Source organism: Eptatretus burgeri, chromosome 2 (assembly GCF_056783735.1).
Source record: "Eptatretus burgeri isolate ZD-2024b chromosome 2, Ebu_testis_v1, whole genome shotgun sequence".
Lineage (NCBI taxonomy): Eukaryota > Metazoa > Chordata > Myxini > Myxiniformes > Myxinidae > Eptatretus > Eptatretus burgeri.
In genome coordinates, this window is record NC_140962.1 from 37,687,372 (window position 1) to 37,707,834 (window position 20,463).

Genomic DNA, 20,463 nt, shown 5'->3' on the forward strand with positions numbered 1-20,463 from the left:
GGCTGAGCCGAGTCACGAGGGTTGTTTTCACCTTTGTCTGTCTGTGTGTGCAGGAGTGGTGGTGGGTGGATTCGGACGAGGTTGGGTGGAGAGGTCGGGTGTGTCACATGGCAGAAATGATTAGAATGGTTCACGGAATTTAGTGGCTCCGGCTCCTGTCTCCTGCCGCACGTGCTCACTGTCCTGTCTCCTGCCGCACGTGCTCACGATCCTGTCTCCTGTCGCACGTGCTCACGATCCTGTCTCCGGCCGCACGTGCTCACGGTCCTGTCTCCTGCCGCACGTGCTCACGATCCTGTCTCCGGCCGCACGTGCTCACGGTCCTGCTCCTGCCGCGCGTGCTCACGGTCCTGTCTCCTGCCGCACGTGCTCACGGTCCTGTCTCCGGCCGCACGTGCTCACGGTCCTGTCTCCTGCCGCACGTGCTCACGATCCTGTCTCCGGCCGCACGTGCTCACGGTCCTGTCTCCGGCCGCACGTGCTCACGATCCTGTCTCCTGTCGCACGTGCTCACGGTCCTGTCTCTTGCTGCGCGCGCTCACGGTCCTTTCTCCTGCTGCGCGTGCTCACGATCCTGTCTCCGGCCGCACGTGCTCACGGTCCTGCTCCTGCCGCGCGTGCTCACGGTCCTGTCTCCTGCCGCGCGTGCTCACGGTCCTTTCTCCTGCTGCGCGTGCTCACGGTCCTGTCTCCTGCCGCACGTGCTCACGGTCCTGCTCCTGCCGCGCGTGCTCACGGTCCTGTCTCCTGCCGCACGTGCTCACGGTCCTGTCTCCTGCCGCACGTGCTCACGGTCCTGTCTCCTGCCGCGCGTGCTCACGATCCTGTCTCCGGCCGCACGTGCTCACGGTCCTGTCTCCTGCCGCGCGTGCTCACGGTCCTGTCTCGCGCTCCCTTTCACGGCCATACAAGCTAACCTCATGGTGTTTTCAGTCTTCGGGTGCAAATGGAAAGTTGAAATTCGCAAACATTTTCCTTCACGATTCGTTTTTCAATTGCTTACCGGTTTGACAAAAGCACAAAACGTGTTGAAATTCTTCAATAATTTTGTCCTCTCTGGTGATGATGATGATGATGATGATGATGCTGAAGTTGTCCGGTATGTCGGTGTTCGATGGCTTGGCTTGGAAAAAGCTGTGAATGGAATCTTGCTACTCCACATTTATTCGCCAAGCTATTTCAAATCTGAACATGTATCGCAAGCAGGATTCGATCTCGGCTGCATGTTGTGTTTGAAGATCCTACCACTGAAGTACACTTGCTTTTGTATGAAGTTGTGCTTCCTCCTTTCACTCGTATCAACCTCCTTCTGCAGTGGGAGCATCCCAGTATCTGATTCTGATGAACCATACTCTTTACAGAGCGTCGATGCTGCCGAAGCAGTTTCGTGGGATGAGTTGTATTTTGTTTGGTGTGCCGGCAATATATCGGCTCTGCTTTGTGAAGGACACCATGGGATCTTTAACATCCACGATCCACCAACTAATGCTGGCAAACGCCCAGCTTAATGTGCATCCGAGGCACAACATGTACATTGATTCCTCGCCTTGCATTAGAACACCAGATTGACCGTTTATAGCCTGGCCAAGATTCGAACCCAGACTAAAGAGCTCAGAGGTGCGAGTGCATCCCTCTTGGCTTGCCTGCTTGCCCTACGACAAGCCATTACTGTTGTGTGTGGCGTGTGTCGTGTGCGTGTGCGTTCGTTAATTTTACATGGCATCTCAAATCGCAGGCAGAGTAACCATTTTATGTTTGCATGTTAGCACTTTGAAGTGTACCCTCTATCTGTGTGAAATATCCACATTGCAGTAAACTTAAAACTCCTTTGCTTGGACCTTATCCAGTTGGCTGTCAATTTGTCTTATTGGTCAACTACGACTACAACCAATACTACTACTAATACTACTACTACTCCCACTGCAACTGTTATTGCCTCCATTTAAAGACACCTTGTGGTGTTTGCCACATCAGTTTTTCCTTTCCACACCCTTCTATCTCCAACATCCTTTCTCTGCACCCCACTTCTCTCATATTCCTCTCTTCCCACCTGACCTGCTTCCCCCTCAACTTTGGTCTGCCCCTTCTCTTGCCCAACACATGCATATCAAAGAGGTTTCTGACCACATACCCCTCCTATATCTTGAGTACATTCTCCAACAAACACATGCTGTACTTGTGATGCCTCTTGTGCCTTTATGCTAATATCCCTTATTCCTGCCCATCTCTTGATGTCCTCATTCCTTTTCCTTCCCCTCAGATATGTTCCCATCAGCCTTGTCGGCATCCATTTTTCCGTCCTCTACGTACAGCAGTCTCTCCTTGGTTTTTATTTTATTTTATTTTATTTTTTAGCAAATAAGCACTGAAAAAGAAAAGTCAGTGCCCACTTGTACCATGAAAATGGTGCAGAAGTGGTTGGGCCTGAATCAGACTGCAGTATCATCCACCGGACGAGGAACATGCCTTCCACGCCTTCGGTGACACGGCGTACTCACCCTCATCCACACGAGTGTGGCTTTGTTGTTGATATTGGCTATATCATCCGCCTTTTGGTGGAATATGCACCATCGAGGGTTCCACTGCCACTCTCGACTACCTCAGTTGCCATGAACCGCTCTAACCAGATGGGTATTTTTTTCGGAGACGCCATTGACTTATTGAATGACTGTTGGCTCCCAAAGGGAGTTCATCCACCCTTTGTGAGGTGTTGTTTTTAGTTCTGCAAGGTGTCGCAGTCAACCTCTGCACTGGCAAGCCATTGAAGGGAGTCTGTTTCATCAACGACCATGCCACAGGTAGCACTGGGTTGCAAGTTATTTATCAGTGGCAATCCAAAGATTGACCTGCCCAGAAAAGCTCCACTGACTTTCTCAACGTTCCACTCAATTTCACATCATTTTTGTTTTTAAGCTACAATTGGTATTACTGTGTTTGTGTTTAATATATATATATATATATATATATATATATATATATATATATATATATATATATATATATATATATATATATCTCCATATGATGAAATGGAAGACCAAGAAAGAACCCATAGAAATAAAGAGGAAAGATGGAGTCATCAGGACGAACGTGGAGAGGATTCGGGTTTCAGCCGCTCCTCTACAACCCTCAAACCCATCCAGGTACAGCCAAGTGATCCTTACAGAAAATTTTCTGCAATAATTCAGAGAGAGAGAGACAGACGAGAGAGAGAGAGAGAGAGAGAGACGGGAGAGAGAGAGAGAGAGAGAGAGACGGGAGAGAGAGAGAGAGAGAGACGGGAGAGAGAGAGAGAGACGGGAGAGAGAGAGAGAGACGGGAGAGAGAGAGAGAGACGGGAGAGAGAGAGAGAGAGACGGGAGAGAGAGAGAGAGAGACGGAGAGAGAGAGAGAGAGAGAGAGAGAGAGAGAGAGAGTCGGGAGAGAGAGAGAGAGAGAGAGAGAGAGAGAGACGGGAGAGAGAGAGTCGGGAGAGAGAGAGACGGGAGAGAGAGAGAGAGAGCCGGGAGAGAGAGAGAGAGAGAGAGACGGGAGAGAGAGAGAGAGAGAGAGACGGGAGAGAGAGAGAGAGAGAGAGAGACGGGAGAGAGAGAGAGAGAGAGAGAGAGAGACGGGAGAGAGAGAGAGAGAGAGAGAGAGACGGAGAGAGAGAGAGAGAGAGACGGAGAGAGAGAGAGAGAGAGAGACGGGAGAGAGAGAGAGAGACGGGGAGAGAGAGAGAGAGAGAGACGGGAGAGAGAGAGAGAGACGGAGAGAGAGAGAGAGACGGAGAGAGAGAGAGAGACGGGAGAGAGAGAGAGAGACGGGAGAGAGAGAGAGAGAGAGAGAGAGATTGGAGAGATTGGAGAGAGAGAGAGAGACGGGAGAGAGAGAGAGAGACGGGAGAGAGAGAGACGGGAGAGAGAGAGTCGGGGGTGAGGGAGGCGGGAGAGAGAGAGACGGGAGAGAGAGAGACGGGAGAGAGAGAGACGGGAGAGAGAGAGACGGGAGAGAGAGAGACGGGAGAGAGAGAGACGGGAGAGAGACGGGAGAGAGATAGAGATAGAGATAGAGATAGAGATATAGAGAGATATAAATAAAATATGAAATCCTTCAATACAGTGCGTGTGGTGAAGCAAATGAGAACACCAATGTTAAAATATGCAATTTATGCTTTTTCGGTTGAAAAACAATTAAAAAGCGTAATTAATATGTGAAATGTAAAAATCTTGTTATTATTGTGATAAGCACCTTTATATATAACAGAAGGAATGAAATCGTTCGATACAGTGTGGCAGGAGGCCACAAAAGAATGATAGCGTAAGAAGAACTTAGCTTTCAGCATTCGGCGATCGGCGCGAAATGCGATGGTGGGCGGAAATGACGTCTTTCGGCACAAAATGCGATGGTGGGCGGAAATAACGTCTTTCGTTTGTTCGTACATGAGAGGGGCGCGTTTCTTGGTTTTTTTTCCCGTCAAGCAATAAATTCAATGGTTTTCACAAATATAACACATTAGTTTCACAAATTTCCATTGAAATACTCAGGTAGTTCTGTCAATTCTCGCTATTTCTGTCTCGGTTACGCACTGCATCTACCAGACAGATGTCATTGGCTGTCTTGAGGCATGTGGGGGGGGGGGGGGAACAGTGGACACCGGAGACGTGGTAGACACCGGGGACATTTCAAACTCAGTGCAATTGTATTCAGCGCACGTGCTGTAAAAAGAATGAATGAAGAGAATTGTGAAGAGAAAAAAAATTGCAAAGAAATGTCTCTCTTTCCATTGGGACCACACTCTGTGCAGAGCGTTGGTGCTGCTTAAGCAGTCTCCTTGGCCAATGGGTACAATCCTGGATGGGTCGCCACTCCGACACAGGATACCAGCAAGCTGGCACTCATTTTGCCGACCTCAGAAGGATGATGGTCGAGTCAACGTCCACCTGGTATTCATTCAACAGCAGAATGGGATTTGAACTCAGGATCCTAGGATCCCAAGCCCACCACCCGAACCATTAAGCCAACACCAGGCATATAAGAAATGTGAAGGGAACAAAGATGAGTGGGACTAAGGTTACTATCATAGTTTCGTTTCTGAATATCATTCATTGACAGTTGTTGACGACTAATAACACAAAAATGATCATGCAATATGATTTTAAATTCCTGAATGCGAGCCATCGATTCATTCATTCAGTAAGCATGAACAACTGCTTCCTCACCTTTGCCCCACTGTGTATGTTTATACATAGATATAATTGATTTCTTTCTGTTTTTTTGACTTGGACTCTAATAATAGAAACTGAAAGCCAGCTGGATATTGTCCAAGCAAGGCTGATTTGGAAATTTTTTCATGGATGGTGAGTTCACTTTAAACTGTCAGTAACCACACAAAAACAGGCTCATGGAGGAGCGAGTACATCAGTCACACGAGGATAAGGATGTAATTACATCGAGCAAAAGTACCCATCACTGGGACGGGAAAGGTTTGAGTTAATCGATCAATTTTAATTATTTCATAGACTGTAAAAGGGCTAATTGTGTTGCACTCTTGATTTTACTCGGAGACAAAGCTCTGAGTTACTTGTACCGCCCACCGTGAAATGGTGATTGGGGGGGGGGGTGGTGGAGGTTGAATTTGTCTCAAAACGGGGCAAAATATCCTGCTTGTGAAATAAGATTTGGTATCAGACATTATTTATTCATGCCTGGTTCTCCCATCATTTCAAAATTGAATGTTGAGCCTTTTTAAAATGCGGTGCGGGAAGCGGCCACCCGAAATGGGAGACGGTAGAACGCACGGACAGACACTACGGTTCACATTATATATAAGATCGATCACTGTACAGTATTTTCACATGACACTTGTTAAGAATTGGTAAATTATCAGAGCACGTGCAATTGTAATCAGTGATCTGAGCATCATGAGCCACATGACATAGCAATTCCAATTCCCATCTCACCCGTGGCTCATGATGAATTTCCAATTTATTTTTAAATCCTTGCTATAATTCACGCACCAGTGTTTTTGTGTTTGTTTGTCGTGCTACTACTCCGACAGTTCTGAGCCAATTACATCCAGACTTGCTGCAGAGAATCAGTATGACCCCAATTAATGTATCGGGGTGTTTTTTTCTTTGCCAATGGTCTTGGGGGGTGGGGGGGGGTAGATGCAAATTCTCGATGGGAATGTGTGTCATGTAGCGCTGCCTCCAGTTGGGGTAAGGTATAACAAATCACCGTTTACAGCACATTATTCCTGTCTCCACATTTTCCAGTGCAGTGAGGTGTTTTGAATTATAAGCAGGAGGTATGTTTTTGCTTCATGTACATCACCCAGGTTAACTGTCAGTTGCCTATGCACCGCCCAAATAGAGGTATGCATCAGAAGAATGTGTTGCATGCTTGGAACAAGATCACCCTGAGGGCAGGTACTCTTCTAGTGTATTACAATCCACAATTGTAATACATTAATACAAGTGTGTACTAGTCATGATTAGTGGGAATGTTTTATCCATGAACTTTGGAAATTCTTATTAAATTGGCCTCAATGGAGTCCTATCAAATGCCAGATCTCTGTTTTAATTTGAGGAATTTTATCTAGGTGGTTTCTTCTCACTCTCACCTTCAGGGCTTTAAACAGGCAGTGCACCATCATCTCATGTCATCCTCTATCAATACCCGCATTTTTATCCACCCCTATGAACCCGACTTAACCCAACCCTCTTATTTGCAGGTTACTGTTTTTCCTCCGCTCCACTCTCTTCTCTTCCCTGTTCATTCTTTCCCTTGCTTAGTGTGTGCAGCTGTGATCCCACTGTCACTACATTACTATTTAACCCTGTCATCTCACTTTTCTATGAGCAGGGATCTTGTGTTTTTATTTTAAAAAGTGAATCTTAAGATGTCAGGTTCAAACTGGAGTTTCTCCAACGCTAATTTGCCTCCTGATTTCTGCAAAAAGGTGACTCTGACTTCCCAACTTTCACCTGAACAGGATTATAGGATACCTTAACTAGTACCTTAACGCTCGTCCGCTCTTGTTGAACTATTTCTCATGTAAGACATAAGAATCGCCTTTGTTCATGATGATGGCATGTTCATGTTATAAATGGTGTTCATGATGTTAGTGCGGTTCTCCCAACATGTTTATGTCTATGACAGTGGTGAAACACATTGCCTTCCATTGAAGCTGATGTTAATGTTCCACTTTGTTCTCTAACGCAGACTGCCTATTCCCAAGCTGGAGGACACGTTAAGACGTTACCTTGCAGCTCAACAACCATTTCTCAATGAAGCTGAGTTCAGGTTTGTTCCACTTGCATTAATTATGTTCATCCTTGAAATAATCACTCATTAGCGAATGAAAGTTCAAATTCAGCTGTCGTGAACCTGAGTTATCAAAATTAACATTCTTATTGAAAATACCACTATTTTGTATGGAACTTGCATTGTTCTCCAAATAAAAATTCCTCATGAAGTTCGGAGGTGGGCGGGGGCGGGGTGGGGGGGGGGTGGGGGAGTCGAGAGACAAATCCATCCATCCATTGGGACCATACTCTGTGCAGAGCGTTGGTGCTGCCTAAGCAGTCTCCTTGGCTATTGGGCACAATCCTGGACGGGTCGCCACGCCGACACAGTATATCAGCAAGCTGGCACTCATTTTGCCGACCTCTGAAGGATGACAGGCAGAGTCAACCCCACCTGGTATTAATTCAATAGGAGAGTGGGATTAGAACTCAAGATCCTCGGATCCCAAGCCCACCACCCTAACCATTAAGCCAACACCAGGCATAGAGACAAATACATGATTTATGAGTTGATCTGATAGAAAGTTAATTAATTATTCATCGAATTCTGTGAAAGTTTTTTGTAGGAGGGGTGGAAGGCAAATTTTCTCTTGCATTTAACCAATCAAGCATTTTTATGCCTCCGCACCAAGGGTGCCGGAGGCATTATTTTTTTCCACAGTTATCTAAGGCTGAAAGAGCTTTTACATTTCTAATCGGCAAGACAAATCCATTAGGGGACATCAGCACTTTGTGAATTACAATAACATTTGTAGACAATTGACAAATTAGCACAGACGTTGATTGATTTGTATGCATCACTTGGCTTCTGGGAGTGAGGCTGCACTGTGGAAGCTTTGCCCACTGTAGGTTCGGGCAATAATTGAATTTAGCTGTCAGAGTTCTGGCGATAACTCGCCTTCTTTTCGAAAAATACAACGTGGGATCTTTAATATATCGTGGGTTTAGGAGAATCGATGTTTGGGGGGGGGAGGGGGTAGGTGAGGAACTCCCTTAAAAGGGCTTACAGACGTGGGCCTGTGTACCCTGCAAGCCATGTTTCCCTTCTTGATCTCAAATTCTGCAAAAGTAAGATGAGCATTGTGGTCCATTTGAAGAGATGGGTAGTTGAAAGCATCAAGGAAAACAGTGATGTGCGATTGCAACGATGATACGTGGGTCGCAGGTTTACAAGCAAACCAGAAAGGGACACAGCAATGTTGGGGGGGTAAAAACGAAACCCTGCGTGGGTGAAATCTTTTAAAGTAGCGTAAAACGTTTGGCTTAGAGTTCGCCCTCACTACTCACTCACTACTCACTCATTGTTCAGTCGTGTTTCCAATTATTTCGAAAATAATCTCTGCACTCCAACTCTGATAAATCCTCCCTTGCTCATGTCATCTTGCGATCTTTATCAACACATTGCAATATATCACCACCTATTCACACGAAATTAATTTCCAATTTATTTTTAAACGAATCATCAAAGTTGGGTGAAATTTGCAATCATAGAATGCCTGTGAATGGGGTGATTAAATCACTGGTCTGCATTGCCAATTTCTGTATCCTCTGGCCTTAGCTCTGAATGATGCTTATTGGGCAGGTTTCTCTCCAATAGGCAATCAATGCCGTCAGCTGAAATTGGTGTGTGTGTGTGTGTGTGTGTGTGTGTGTGTGTGTGTGTGTGTGTGTGTGTGTGTGTGTGTGTGTGTGTGTGTGTGTGTGTGTGTGTGTGTGTGTGTGTGTGTGTGTGTGTGTGTGTGTGTGTGTGTTTGTGTGTTTGTGTGTCTGTTTTTTTCCCTTCCTTTCCTCCCTGCTCTCCTTCTCTTCCCCTTCTCTCCTTCTCTTCCCCTTCTCTCCTTCCCTTCCCCTTCTCTCCTTCCCTTCTCTTCCCCTTTTCTCCTTCTCTTCCCTTTTTCTCCTTCCCTTCCCCTTCTCTCCTTCCCTTCCCCTTCTCTCCTTCCCTTCCCCTTCTCTCCTTCCCTTCCCCTTCTCTCCTTCCCTTCCCCTTCTCTCCTTCCCTTCCCCTTCTCTCCTTCCCTTCCCCTTCTCTCCTTCCCTTCCCCTTCTCTCCTTCCCTTCCCCTTCTCTCCTTCCCTTCCCCTTCTCTCCTTCCCTTCCCCTTGTCTTTCACTCTTTGTCTTTCTCTCCTCTTTGTCCCCTTCTCTATTTTCTTCTTTCCTTCTCTTTCTCTCCTTCCTTCTCTTTTACCTTTTTTCTTTCTCTCCTTCCTTCTCTTTTACCGTCTGTTTTTTTTTCTCTTCTTCCTTCTCTTTTTCCCTCTTTCTTTCTCTCTCTCCTCTCTTTCCTCCAACTTTATCTCCTTATCTTTCTCTCCTTCTCTCTTTTCTTCTTTATTTTTCTTTCCTTCTCTCCTTCCCCTTCTCTTTCTCTCTCTTTCTCTCCTCTCTTTCTCTCCTCTCTGTCTCTCCTCTGTGTCTCTATCTTGCTTTCCTCTTTCTTTCTCTGTCTCTTGTTTTTATTTTTTGCCTGAAATTATTTTCTGCCTTTAAATTTGTTATCCTGACTGCTGCAGTTAATGTGATTTTTTTAAATATCTGCATCATTTTGTACAAAAAAGGCTGCGAGAGGAACTTTTTTAAGTGAGTTTTTTTTCTTTATCTGGACAGAAATTGTTGGACTTTTATTCCTGTACTCCAATTTTTAATGTAGTTGTTAATATGCTGCCCGCTGTGTGGACATTTCAAAATTCCAAAATAACTCTGCATTTGTTCAAAGGCGAACAGAGGATTTGACACGTGCATTTGAGGTTGAAGAGGGACGGAGACTTCATAAAGCTCTACTGGCCATGGATAAGAAGAATAAGCACACAAGTTACATATCTGGCAAGTTTTTCCTGTCTCGTATAAAGTAACTAAAAATATTGGGGCATCTGTTAATAAACCATAATTTAGAAGGAATCTCAGAGCATTGAATAATTGGGGAGAATCATCTTCCTTTCGAAGGAACTTTTGAATATGCAGAGGTCAATGTTGATGGAAGGAGCTAAACTACAGAAGGAAGCAGGTTGAAAGAGTGACGCAGGGGAGCAGGCAGGCAGAAATACTGCAAAACACATTCCAATATGAGATTGGGAGTGGAACGTCAGAAACAGTTTATAGGAGGTCATTCAGAATAGAAATGATAATGAGCAGATCTCGGTGAAACATTGAGGTGGAAGTGGGCAGCATTCTTGAAAGACTGCATGGAACAGTATGTGACAACAGACACAGAGTCGGTTCCACAGATGAGATATAAGTGAGATTAAACGAATGAAGGTGACCACGGGGTTGCTGAACCTGGACCGAAGGAGCATATTATAAAAGATAACTTTCATATTAAAAAAACTGGTTCATAAATAGTCGACCAGTCAGATTTGAAAAAGCAGCATAATCAGAGTTAGGGTAACCCATCAGCAAGGAAAATGTAATTGTTTCTGTGTGTTGGCACATATATCGGGGTCACCTCCAGATTGGATTTCGAAGCTGGAAGTGGTCATGTTTTTCTTTGGTTGTCAACAACCTTCCATCGACCTGAGATTATGGATATGTAGCATCAACTTTGGTGAGGTCAGAATATCTATTGAGCTTCCATTGATGGCTCAACAGGTCGATTCTTGGGAAGACAGTCTGCCACAAGTGTCACATCTGAGATTGTGTGTTCATGCATGCGTCTCTGTGCGTCTTTGTCTGTCTGCCTAAAATATAGCAGTAATGAAATGTTTCCCATTGATGGGTTAAACTATGATGTTAAAATTGTCTGGGCTGGTACACCAAGTTAAGTTGCATTGATGCTGGTCATTGTGTAATGACTTTGACACTGGTTTCCCTCTACCCCACACCTCTTTCATGCCTATCCAGAGCCATGGTTCAACATGTACCTGTCAGGGCGAGAACCTGTGGTGCTCAACCACAACCCCTTCATGCTCTTTGCAAAGGAGGAGCGTCTGACATACAGCACACAGGCAGTGCGTGCAACAAATCTTGCCATATCAGCTGCACGCTTCATGCGCACTCTGCGAGATGGCTTTCTTGAACCTGATGTTTTTCACTTGAACCCGGCACACAGTGACACCCCTGCGTTTCGACGCTGGGTCCGTCTACTGCCACCTGCCTTTTCTTGGCAAGTTCTACATTCGATATTTTGATCATTTTTTCTCATGTAATGCATGGAGGGGGTATCTGACCAGTTCTTTTGTTCTGCTCCTGCTTGGCCATCTCTAAAAATACATTTTTTTCTGTCCTAAACACTTATAAGATTCCTAACTGTTCTTGTTTATCATCAGTTCTTTCAAAATTCTAATTTGGTCTTGACAGGATAGCTCATTTGGTGCGGTGATCATTTTGGGCTGTACTTTTATTGGTTTGGTTCCTACGTAACAAGAGTTGTTAAGTTAATTTTGTCAAGTTGTGTTTCGTACGAGTCAATAAATTTGTGTTTTACTAAACTTTCATTTCATCCAAGTGTATAATTGTTTATAATATGCATGGCGATGAAGTAGATGTGAGGCCTTTTCATCTAAAAAGATGAGTCTTCCTCCTTATAATGATGGAATGTAACAAATTGAGTTTCACTTGCTGAACCGACCCAGCATTGTTTGCATTACTCGAAGAGAATTTCTTGTTTGGATGAAATTATCATTACAATGTGTTGGGTACATCTGTATCATGTGTTCTTGTGTCTCCATTGGTCTTTATTTGTTTGTTCTCTTCCCCTTCATGATCCCCATCTTTGTGTGAAACATAATGTCTGCAGTTAAGTTTTTTGTTTTTTTTAATACTTCTCCTCCTCCTCCCCTTTCTGTTTTTATTTTTATAAGGTATGGTGCATATTTGCGCAATGCTTACCCCCTAGACATGTCCCAGTACGTCAACTTGTTCTGCTCGACAAGGATACCTTGTGCACGGCGAGATCAGCTGAAAATGCAACCTGACGCAAAACATCTGCTCGTGATGCGGCGTGGACATTTGTACACATTTGACCTCCTGGATGAACAAGGAAATATACTCTCACCTTTACAAATCCTGGTACAAAGTATATTCAGATACTTACTCATTTCATTGGGTCTGAACACCATTTCCTCGTGGCTTTGTGTGCACAGGTTTCATATTCAATGGCATCTGGAAAAACAACAAAATATGTCCATAATTGTTGCTGTTGTGTGAGTGTGAGTGGAATATCGTTACAATGAACAGATTTGTTCTCTGGAGTAGTTATGTTGAAAATTTGTTTCACTGATTGTGCATATGCACACACATTTTAAACCCCTCCATTGGCATGTGGCCGGAAATGGGTTGGGAAGTTTATATAGATAGGTTTTTTTTCAAATTATTATTACCTTTGCTCGATCTTTTCCACCCCCGTTAATCCACCCCAAACCCACCTCCTTCAAATTCCCTGCTTTCCTTCCTGAAAGTTCCTGTGATGTCCATCTTGTATTCCCCATGTTCCCTGCCCCATCCCTCTCCCTTCCACAGATCTCCTAATGTCTGTGTTCCTCACTGCTTTGTCCTTCCCACCCCCCTCTTGTCTCATGTCCCCCTTGCTGTGCGTTGTGTATTCGCTCTCATACAAGCCTTGACAAGGTATACAAAAACAAATTTCGTTAAACTTCAAGTCAGAGTACATATTTATTTTGAAAACAGCTGAAAAAAAAAATTGTCAAAGTTTGGTTGTTATTACCACATGTCCAACATTGTGAATGACTTCTTTCAGGCAAGATTCAAGTACATTATTTCTGACCTATCTCCCTGGCCTCGCCACCCTTTGGGATTCCTGACAACTGAGCGTCGTGACACCTGGGCTGCCTTGCGCCAGCGTCTCCTTAAAACTGGAAACTCTGAAGCCCTGAAGCTGCTTGACTCAGCTGTACTATGTTTCTGCCTTGACGAGGAAAATGGCACAAACGAACAGACCAAGGAAGAGATTACAGCTTCTGCCTCTGTTCTTTCTCATTTTATGCTTCATGGCCGTGGTGGTGATCGCTGGTTTGACAAGTCCCTCAGTGTAATTGTGGCTAATGATGGTAATGCTGCTGTGAACTTTGAGCACTCATGGGGTGACGGCGTCGCTGTGCTGCGCTTCATGAATGAAGTCTTTAAGGTAAGTTGAACCTCATGTGTGTCTCAGAATATATATTATTTTTTATGGTTGGCTGGATATCTTCGAGATGTGTACACTTGATTTTGAGCTCTCTTTCACCTGGGTTCAAATCTTCATTGAGCAAAAATAACACTTGATCTTGGTATTTCTATTTTTTTTTATTTTTTAGTACAAGTGTTATAACATTTATGATTTCAGTTTCCCGGTTGTCTTGTACACCTTTCCAGGTCACAATGTACCAATTAACATGGGTTACAATGTCTTTTCATCTCAGATCTTTATATTTGCAAGAATTTGTTCAGTAAAGGATGATTTTGTGGAACATGCTGAGAATGTTTTTTCCATCATGTTAAACAAAGGATATTTGGTTAATTGTTTGATCAGGTCTTGTGAGAATGTCTTTAGACTCCATCGTCACCTTTTATCTAAATTTGGTTGGTTTACCTGTCAACAAGTTCCGATTGCACTGCATCTGATATAATAATAATAATGAATTAATTATTGTAGTGAGGTAAATTATTTAATTGATATTATTAGTTAAACATTTCGATACAGTATATATATATATATATATATATATATATATATATATATATATATATATATATATATATATATATATATATATATATATATATATATGATCGGGGCGGTTCGGATTGCACATTTTTAAAGAAGAAGAAGGTGCTTCCAACCAAAAGTAAAAACTCGATCGACTCCACTAATTTGAACAGAAAAGCAAAAAAGCGCTGAGACTCGGTCTGCTCTCGCTTTTTTGCTCAAATTAGCGGAGTCAAGCAAGTTTTTACTTTTGGTTGGAAGCACCTTTTTGTTTAAACATATATATATATATATATATATATATATATATATATATATATATATATATATATATATTGTTGCGGATTCGCGCCCGCCGGCGTGCGAACGGCCACGTAACTCGAATCGCGGCACGTCGCCCACCGGACGGACAATCCCGTCGTGACCCTCTCGGACTAACGCCGGGAACTAGTCACGGCTGGGCCTTTCGGCCTCACCACGATCGTGCCAATCGGCCCCCCGCGTGGGATAGGGTTGCTCGCCAAATTCGACCTACCTAAGTACCCACACGGAGGGTAGACCGGGCGACCGCACCTCGCCGTAGGTCGACTTCGGACACGGGCCACTTTAAGCGACCCGTTCCGTACTATCGGGATAACCGAGCGGTGTTATCGTCAACCTGGACGGTTCGATTAATTATCGGGCGTTTTAGCCCACGACCAACCCTTTACGTGAAGTAAGATGGAGATTCAATAAAGGAAAAGACGAAGCGAAACGGGAAAACAGTTCAACATAAAGCACATTTATTTCGCGATGAACGGAAAGCACACATATACAATTACACCAAAAGCAAATGTAAAAGAAGAAGAAACACACAATAATACACAAAAAGCAAATGTAAAAGCAAAACACAATGCAGATTTACCACCGACTACCGAGCACTCGGCAACACTTATACAGTTTTACTTCACAGACGGCGCCGACAACACATATACTCAAAGCAAAAGAAAAGGACCACCCTCAAGGATGATGGGGGCAGACGGGCCTGGGGCCGAGACCGCGTCGGGCCTACCCGTCTGATGATGAGCCGCAAAATGGCGGTGGCGCCCTGACTCCGCGGGCCTCGCGGACAGTGTCTGGAATGGGGTGGGAACGGGGCCCCCTTCTCGCACTATCTCAGCGCGGGGGGAAACAGGAGGGGGTTGTTGATGCTCGGGGGAAGGAGGATATCTCCCTGGCTCGGGTCCCGCGACGAGCGTCTCCACCACGACCTCGGTCGCGTTGCCGGCCTCTCCTCTCCGCAGCTCCCCGACTCTGACACGAGCACCCCCTCGACTGCCTTCGCCGCCGCCACCTCTCCAACTCTCCACAGCTCCGTCCAACTGCCTTCTCAGACTCCTCTCTTGACTGGCTCTTCCCAACTCAACTCCGAACTGAACTTCAGACTCAACTACGAGCGAACGCGGCCCTTTATAGCCCCCGTGGCCTCGCTCCTTCACCTTCGACCCTTTACCTCTGACCCTTCACCTCCGGCTGGCTCCCCATTGGACAGAGGAAAAGTGGGCGTGAATGCTTTTTGATCCATGAATCTGCATGTAGCGACATTACTCCGACGCACCTGGAGGCGGGGCCAAATCGCCCCATGCTCGCTGATAGGACGGGACAGAAGTGGGCGTGAGTCGTTTTTGATCCGATTGCTTCGGAAAGGCTGGTGTTTTCGCACCCCTGCTCGGTGCGCGCCCTGCACGAGTCCAGTATCGGTGCCCACAAGCGGCGCGGAAATGGCGGTGATGCGATGGTTGCGAGGGCGAGTTGTGACGGTAAAGGTCGTGGCTGTTGGCGTTGTTGTTGTTGTGAAGCGGCGTTGCGGCTGGTGGTTGTTGTGTGATGGCTGTTGAGACGTGGTTGGTGGTGGTAGTAATGGTAATAATGGCGGCTGGTCCAAAATAAAGATAGTAAAAGAAAAACGGCTATCTAGAAGGGTCGCAGCCCGAATGAATGACATTTATTCCCTCTAAACAACGGGTTTGGGCCTAACTACACATATACTTAGAGATATCTCACCTAAGGGACCTGAATGGTGGTTTGCGAATTTCGTCAACCACAACAATATATTATATCCATCCATTGGGACCATACTCTGAACAGAGCGTTGGTGCTGCCTGAGCTATCTCCTTGGCTATTGGACACAATCTGGACGGGTCACCACTCCGACACAGGATATGCTGGCACTCATTTTGCCGACCTCAGAATAATGGCAGGCAGAGTCAACCCCACTTGGTATTAATTCAACAGCTGAGTGGGATTTGAACTCAGGATTCTAGGATCCCAAGCCCACCACCCAAACCACTAAGCCAACAGTGTGTGTGTGTGCGTGTGTGCGTGCGTGCGTGCGTGCGCGTACACTCTTGTGCAAATTAATTGACTCACGAACGTTTTTTCAAGTTTTTCGAACATTTTGTATTATCCCTCCATAATATACCCGTTTTTACAATGAAATTCATGTTTATTGGTTCACGAAAAAATATTTTCACGAAATATATAAGTGACCACGATATTCGTTATTGTTGTGTGTCTGTCTGTCTGTGTCTGTCCCGAGCATAGCTCCGTGGGTTTTGATCCCATCCTGATGAAATTTTCGTGGGAGGTTTATATCATGATCAAGTTGTGTTTTCCTGAAAATGGGCGTGACTCCGCCCATACATGTGTTTTTAGGGGGTAGCCGATTTCAATTTGCATCTTCTCCTAGGGGTTTTATCGAATCTGACGGGTTTCGGTGTATGGTTAGCCCAATAGCACCTGCATAGCCCCACGGAGCTTGATTTTTCATTTTCGTCCCAAGATCAAGGTCACAAGGTAACTAACTTAGAAAATTGCGATTTTGACATAAAAAAATTCTTCTCCGAGGGGTTGTCGGATCTGGCAGGGGTTTCGGTATTTGGTTAGCCCAATGGCACCTGCATAGCCCCACGGAGCTCGATTTTTTTTTTTTCATTTTTGTCACAAGGTCAAGGTCACAAGGTCATGAACTTCAAAAATTTTGAATTTTGACATAAAAATCATACGACCGCCCAAACTTCGAGAGCGAGGATGACAATATTTTTTATGCATAATCTTGAGGTCATTCCCCACCCTAAGTCTTGAAACCATTTTTCTCTATCTCGAACACCTTACCCGTGGCGCCCCCTTCAAGTTTGTTTTTACGCTGATTTCATCAAAGTTTGGATAATCCGAGGTGTGTGAAATGCCATATAGCCTATTTGACGTTGTATTGTTCCTTGAATGTTCCAGAGGAAGTATTGCACTAAAGGTCATAATCCTTCACCTTTGACCTTTAAAGTTCACAAAGGTCAAATTTTCAAAGTTATGGGAATCGAACCGGGTTTTCGACCTTCTTCGACGAACTAACTCCATTAAGCTATAGCATGTATCCTGTTTTCTTATTTTAATGTCCACAACATTGTTTTGTGACCTTTAAAGGTTATGCAAAGGTCAAGTTTCTTAAGTTGTTGAACGAAACCAGGTTTTCGACATTTTGCAGCTGATAACCTGTCACTCGTACCACATCATGTTGATCATTTTTATAACTTGGTCAAACATTATCACATTGTCTCATCCTTTACTTCTGAAACGATCTATATTGTCAAATACCGCTCGTGAAACATCATCGTCTTCAGACTTGTTATTATCTTTAGGTCGTTGGCGTTTGTTAGATCTTTACGTCAGCCCCATTGTTTCACTCGGCATTCCACACCGCTCGTGAGAGACGATGGACATCACTCCTCGGAAGCGGACGAAGATTTTTACGCTATTCGAGCACTCTGAGAAGTTACAGAGAGAGATCGCAATGATTGTAGGTGACAGTTCGCGCTCCATGTCACGGATTATATCAACCAAGGTGTCACAACTGGATCTCTGTCACCAAAGCGTAAAGGAAAGTGTTGAAGAGAACTAAAAACGACACTGAGAAACGATTTGTTTTTGATTCTTCAAAGCAAACTTGATCCTCAAAAGTCCAGCGATGATCTGCAAAAAGATCTAGCCAGATCAGGAGTCGCTGTGAGTTCCAGCACTGTTCGAAGAAGGCTCCTGAATGTGGGTCGGATAGCCCGAACACCACTCAAGAAACAACTTCTGACGACGAAAATGATGGGTAAAAGATTGCTATTGGCCAAGAAGTATCAACTGGACGAAGGAGGACTGGCGGAGAGTGATATTTTCCGACGAGAGGCACTTTTTTGTTAAAGGACACAGGAGTCAACAGGTTCGCCATTCCCCAGGTGAGAAGCTCTGTGAATGTCACATGGACAAATGCGTGTAAAACACCCTGAAAAGAAAATGTTCTGGGGTTGTTTCAGTTATGCTGGTGTGGGATCTCTTCGTCCCATCCATGGGATTATGAATTCTGCCCATGACATTGAAGTGAAAGAGGAAAAAGCAATTCCAGACATGCGGAAGGTGTTTCCAGATGGTTCAGGGATGTTCCAGCAGGAGCTTGCTCCTTGCCATACATCGAAGGTGGTGACTAATTTCTTCAAAAGAAACAAGATAAAGGTGTTGGACTGGCCGGGAAACTCCGGATTTGAAACCGATCGAAAAATCTGTGGTCCATCATTAAATCTCGCTTGTGCAAAATGGACGGTACCACGAAAAACAAGCGAATAGAGGCCGTAATGCAGCTATGGTAGCATGACGAACAGATCAATGAGAACTGTGAACACTTGATAGATTCTATGCCAAAGCGAGTTCAAGAGGTGATAAACAATAAAGGCGGACATACTTCCAATTAAAATGTGACAAGAGTTGACAAGATTATACAAATCGATGATCATTTTGATTAAAATTCTCATTTTCATTGTTTTTAACTTTTCAGTCAATTAATTTGCACAAGGGTGTGTGTGTATGTGTGTGTGTGTGTGTGTGTGTGTGTGTGTGTGTGTGTGTGTGTGTGTGTGTGTGTGTGTGTGTGTGTGTGTATATATATATATATGTATATGTATATAGATATATATATATATATATATATATATATGTATATATGTATATATGTATATATGTATATATGTATATATGTATATATGTATATATGTATATATGTATATATGTATATATGTATATATATATATATATATATGTATATATGTATATATGTATATATGTATGTATATATGTATATATATATATATATGTATATATGTATATATGTATATATATATATATATGTATATATATATGTATGTATATATATATATATATATATATATATGTATATATATATGTATATATATATATATATGTATATATGTATATATATATATATATGTATATATGTATATGTGTATATATATATATGTATATATGTATATATGTATATATATATATATATATATATGTATATATGTATATATATATATCTATATATATGTGTATATATATATATATATATATATATATATATATATATATATATATATATATACACACACACACACACACACACACACACACACACACACACACACACACACACATCTAATATTATATATATATATATAGATATATATATATATATATATATATATATATATATATATATATATATATATATATATATATATATCAAATATTATTTATATATATATATATATATCAAATATTATTTATATATATATATATATATATCAAATATTATTTATATATATATATATATATATATATATATATCAAGGATATATCAAATATATAAATATATATTATTTATAAAATACATTGTAAATAAGCATTAAAATAATTTATTGGTGGTTGCTGAGATATGCAGTGCAGCATGTTAAAATTGTTATTTATGACAGTTTGAGTCTATGGTAAGATGGAGGTGCTGTGTCATCGACATGTCGACAAGGTAAAGTGTTTGCTTAATTTATTATCATATAAAGTGGTGTATGATTAGAGTTATTCAAATGTAGTAATCTTGAAATAAATGTGACAATTTAAATGAGTTTGAATGAGGATATTGCATTGCTGTGTTGACCGCCGACTGTCTGGACACAACTTTGAGGTTGAGTGACCTACTGATGTTGACCTGTGACCAGGGTTGTGGATCCACCGTTTGGAGAGGTTCTGGGTTGAAAGGATCGAAACCTCGATGAAAAACGGTGCCCAGCTGATGATCCAGTACAGGCAGTTGGGAAATCAGTCAATTGCTTATAAGTTGAGGGTATAACCAGGGGATCACACAATTTTTATCCCGCCCCCTCCCAGAGGGATGGAGCGGGATATTGTAATCGTCCGGTTTGTTTGTCTGTTCGCAACTTTACGGCAAAACGGCTTTAGCAAACACTATCAAATTTAATCCACAGGTGGGCAATGAACCTTGGACGACCCCATTAACTTTTGGGTCCAATTGGATTAAAGGTCAAGGTCAAGGTCACGAAAAGATCAAAATCGTTTTTCGCTCATAACTTCGTCAAAAATGATCTGATTTACTTCAAACTAAGCTGAGAGTGAACCTTATTCTATTTGTCACTTATAATCCTACCCATTCCTATCGTGAAAA

At 43.2% G+C, this 20,463-nt stretch overlaps 1 protein-coding gene across 1 annotated transcript in view; it reads left to right on the forward strand.

The window, feature by feature from the left end:
- The window catches only part of LOC147031828 (carnitine O-palmitoyltransferase 2, mitochondrial-like), a 71,416-nt gene that overhangs the window by 26,555 nt on the left and 24,398 nt on the right, over positions 1 to 20,463 (forward strand). The window contains exons 2-6 of the mRNA XM_085850077.1: positions 7,207 to 7,287; positions 10,008 to 10,114; positions 11,129 to 11,390; positions 12,088 to 12,295; positions 12,984 to 13,370. Coding sequence (XP_085706203.1) covers positions 7,207 to 7,287; positions 10,008 to 10,114; positions 11,129 to 11,390; positions 12,088 to 12,295; positions 12,984 to 13,370 — 1,045 coding nt within the window. The remainder of the gene's footprint in view (positions 1 to 7,206; positions 7,288 to 10,007; positions 10,115 to 11,128; positions 11,391 to 12,087; positions 12,296 to 12,983; positions 13,371 to 20,463) is intronic.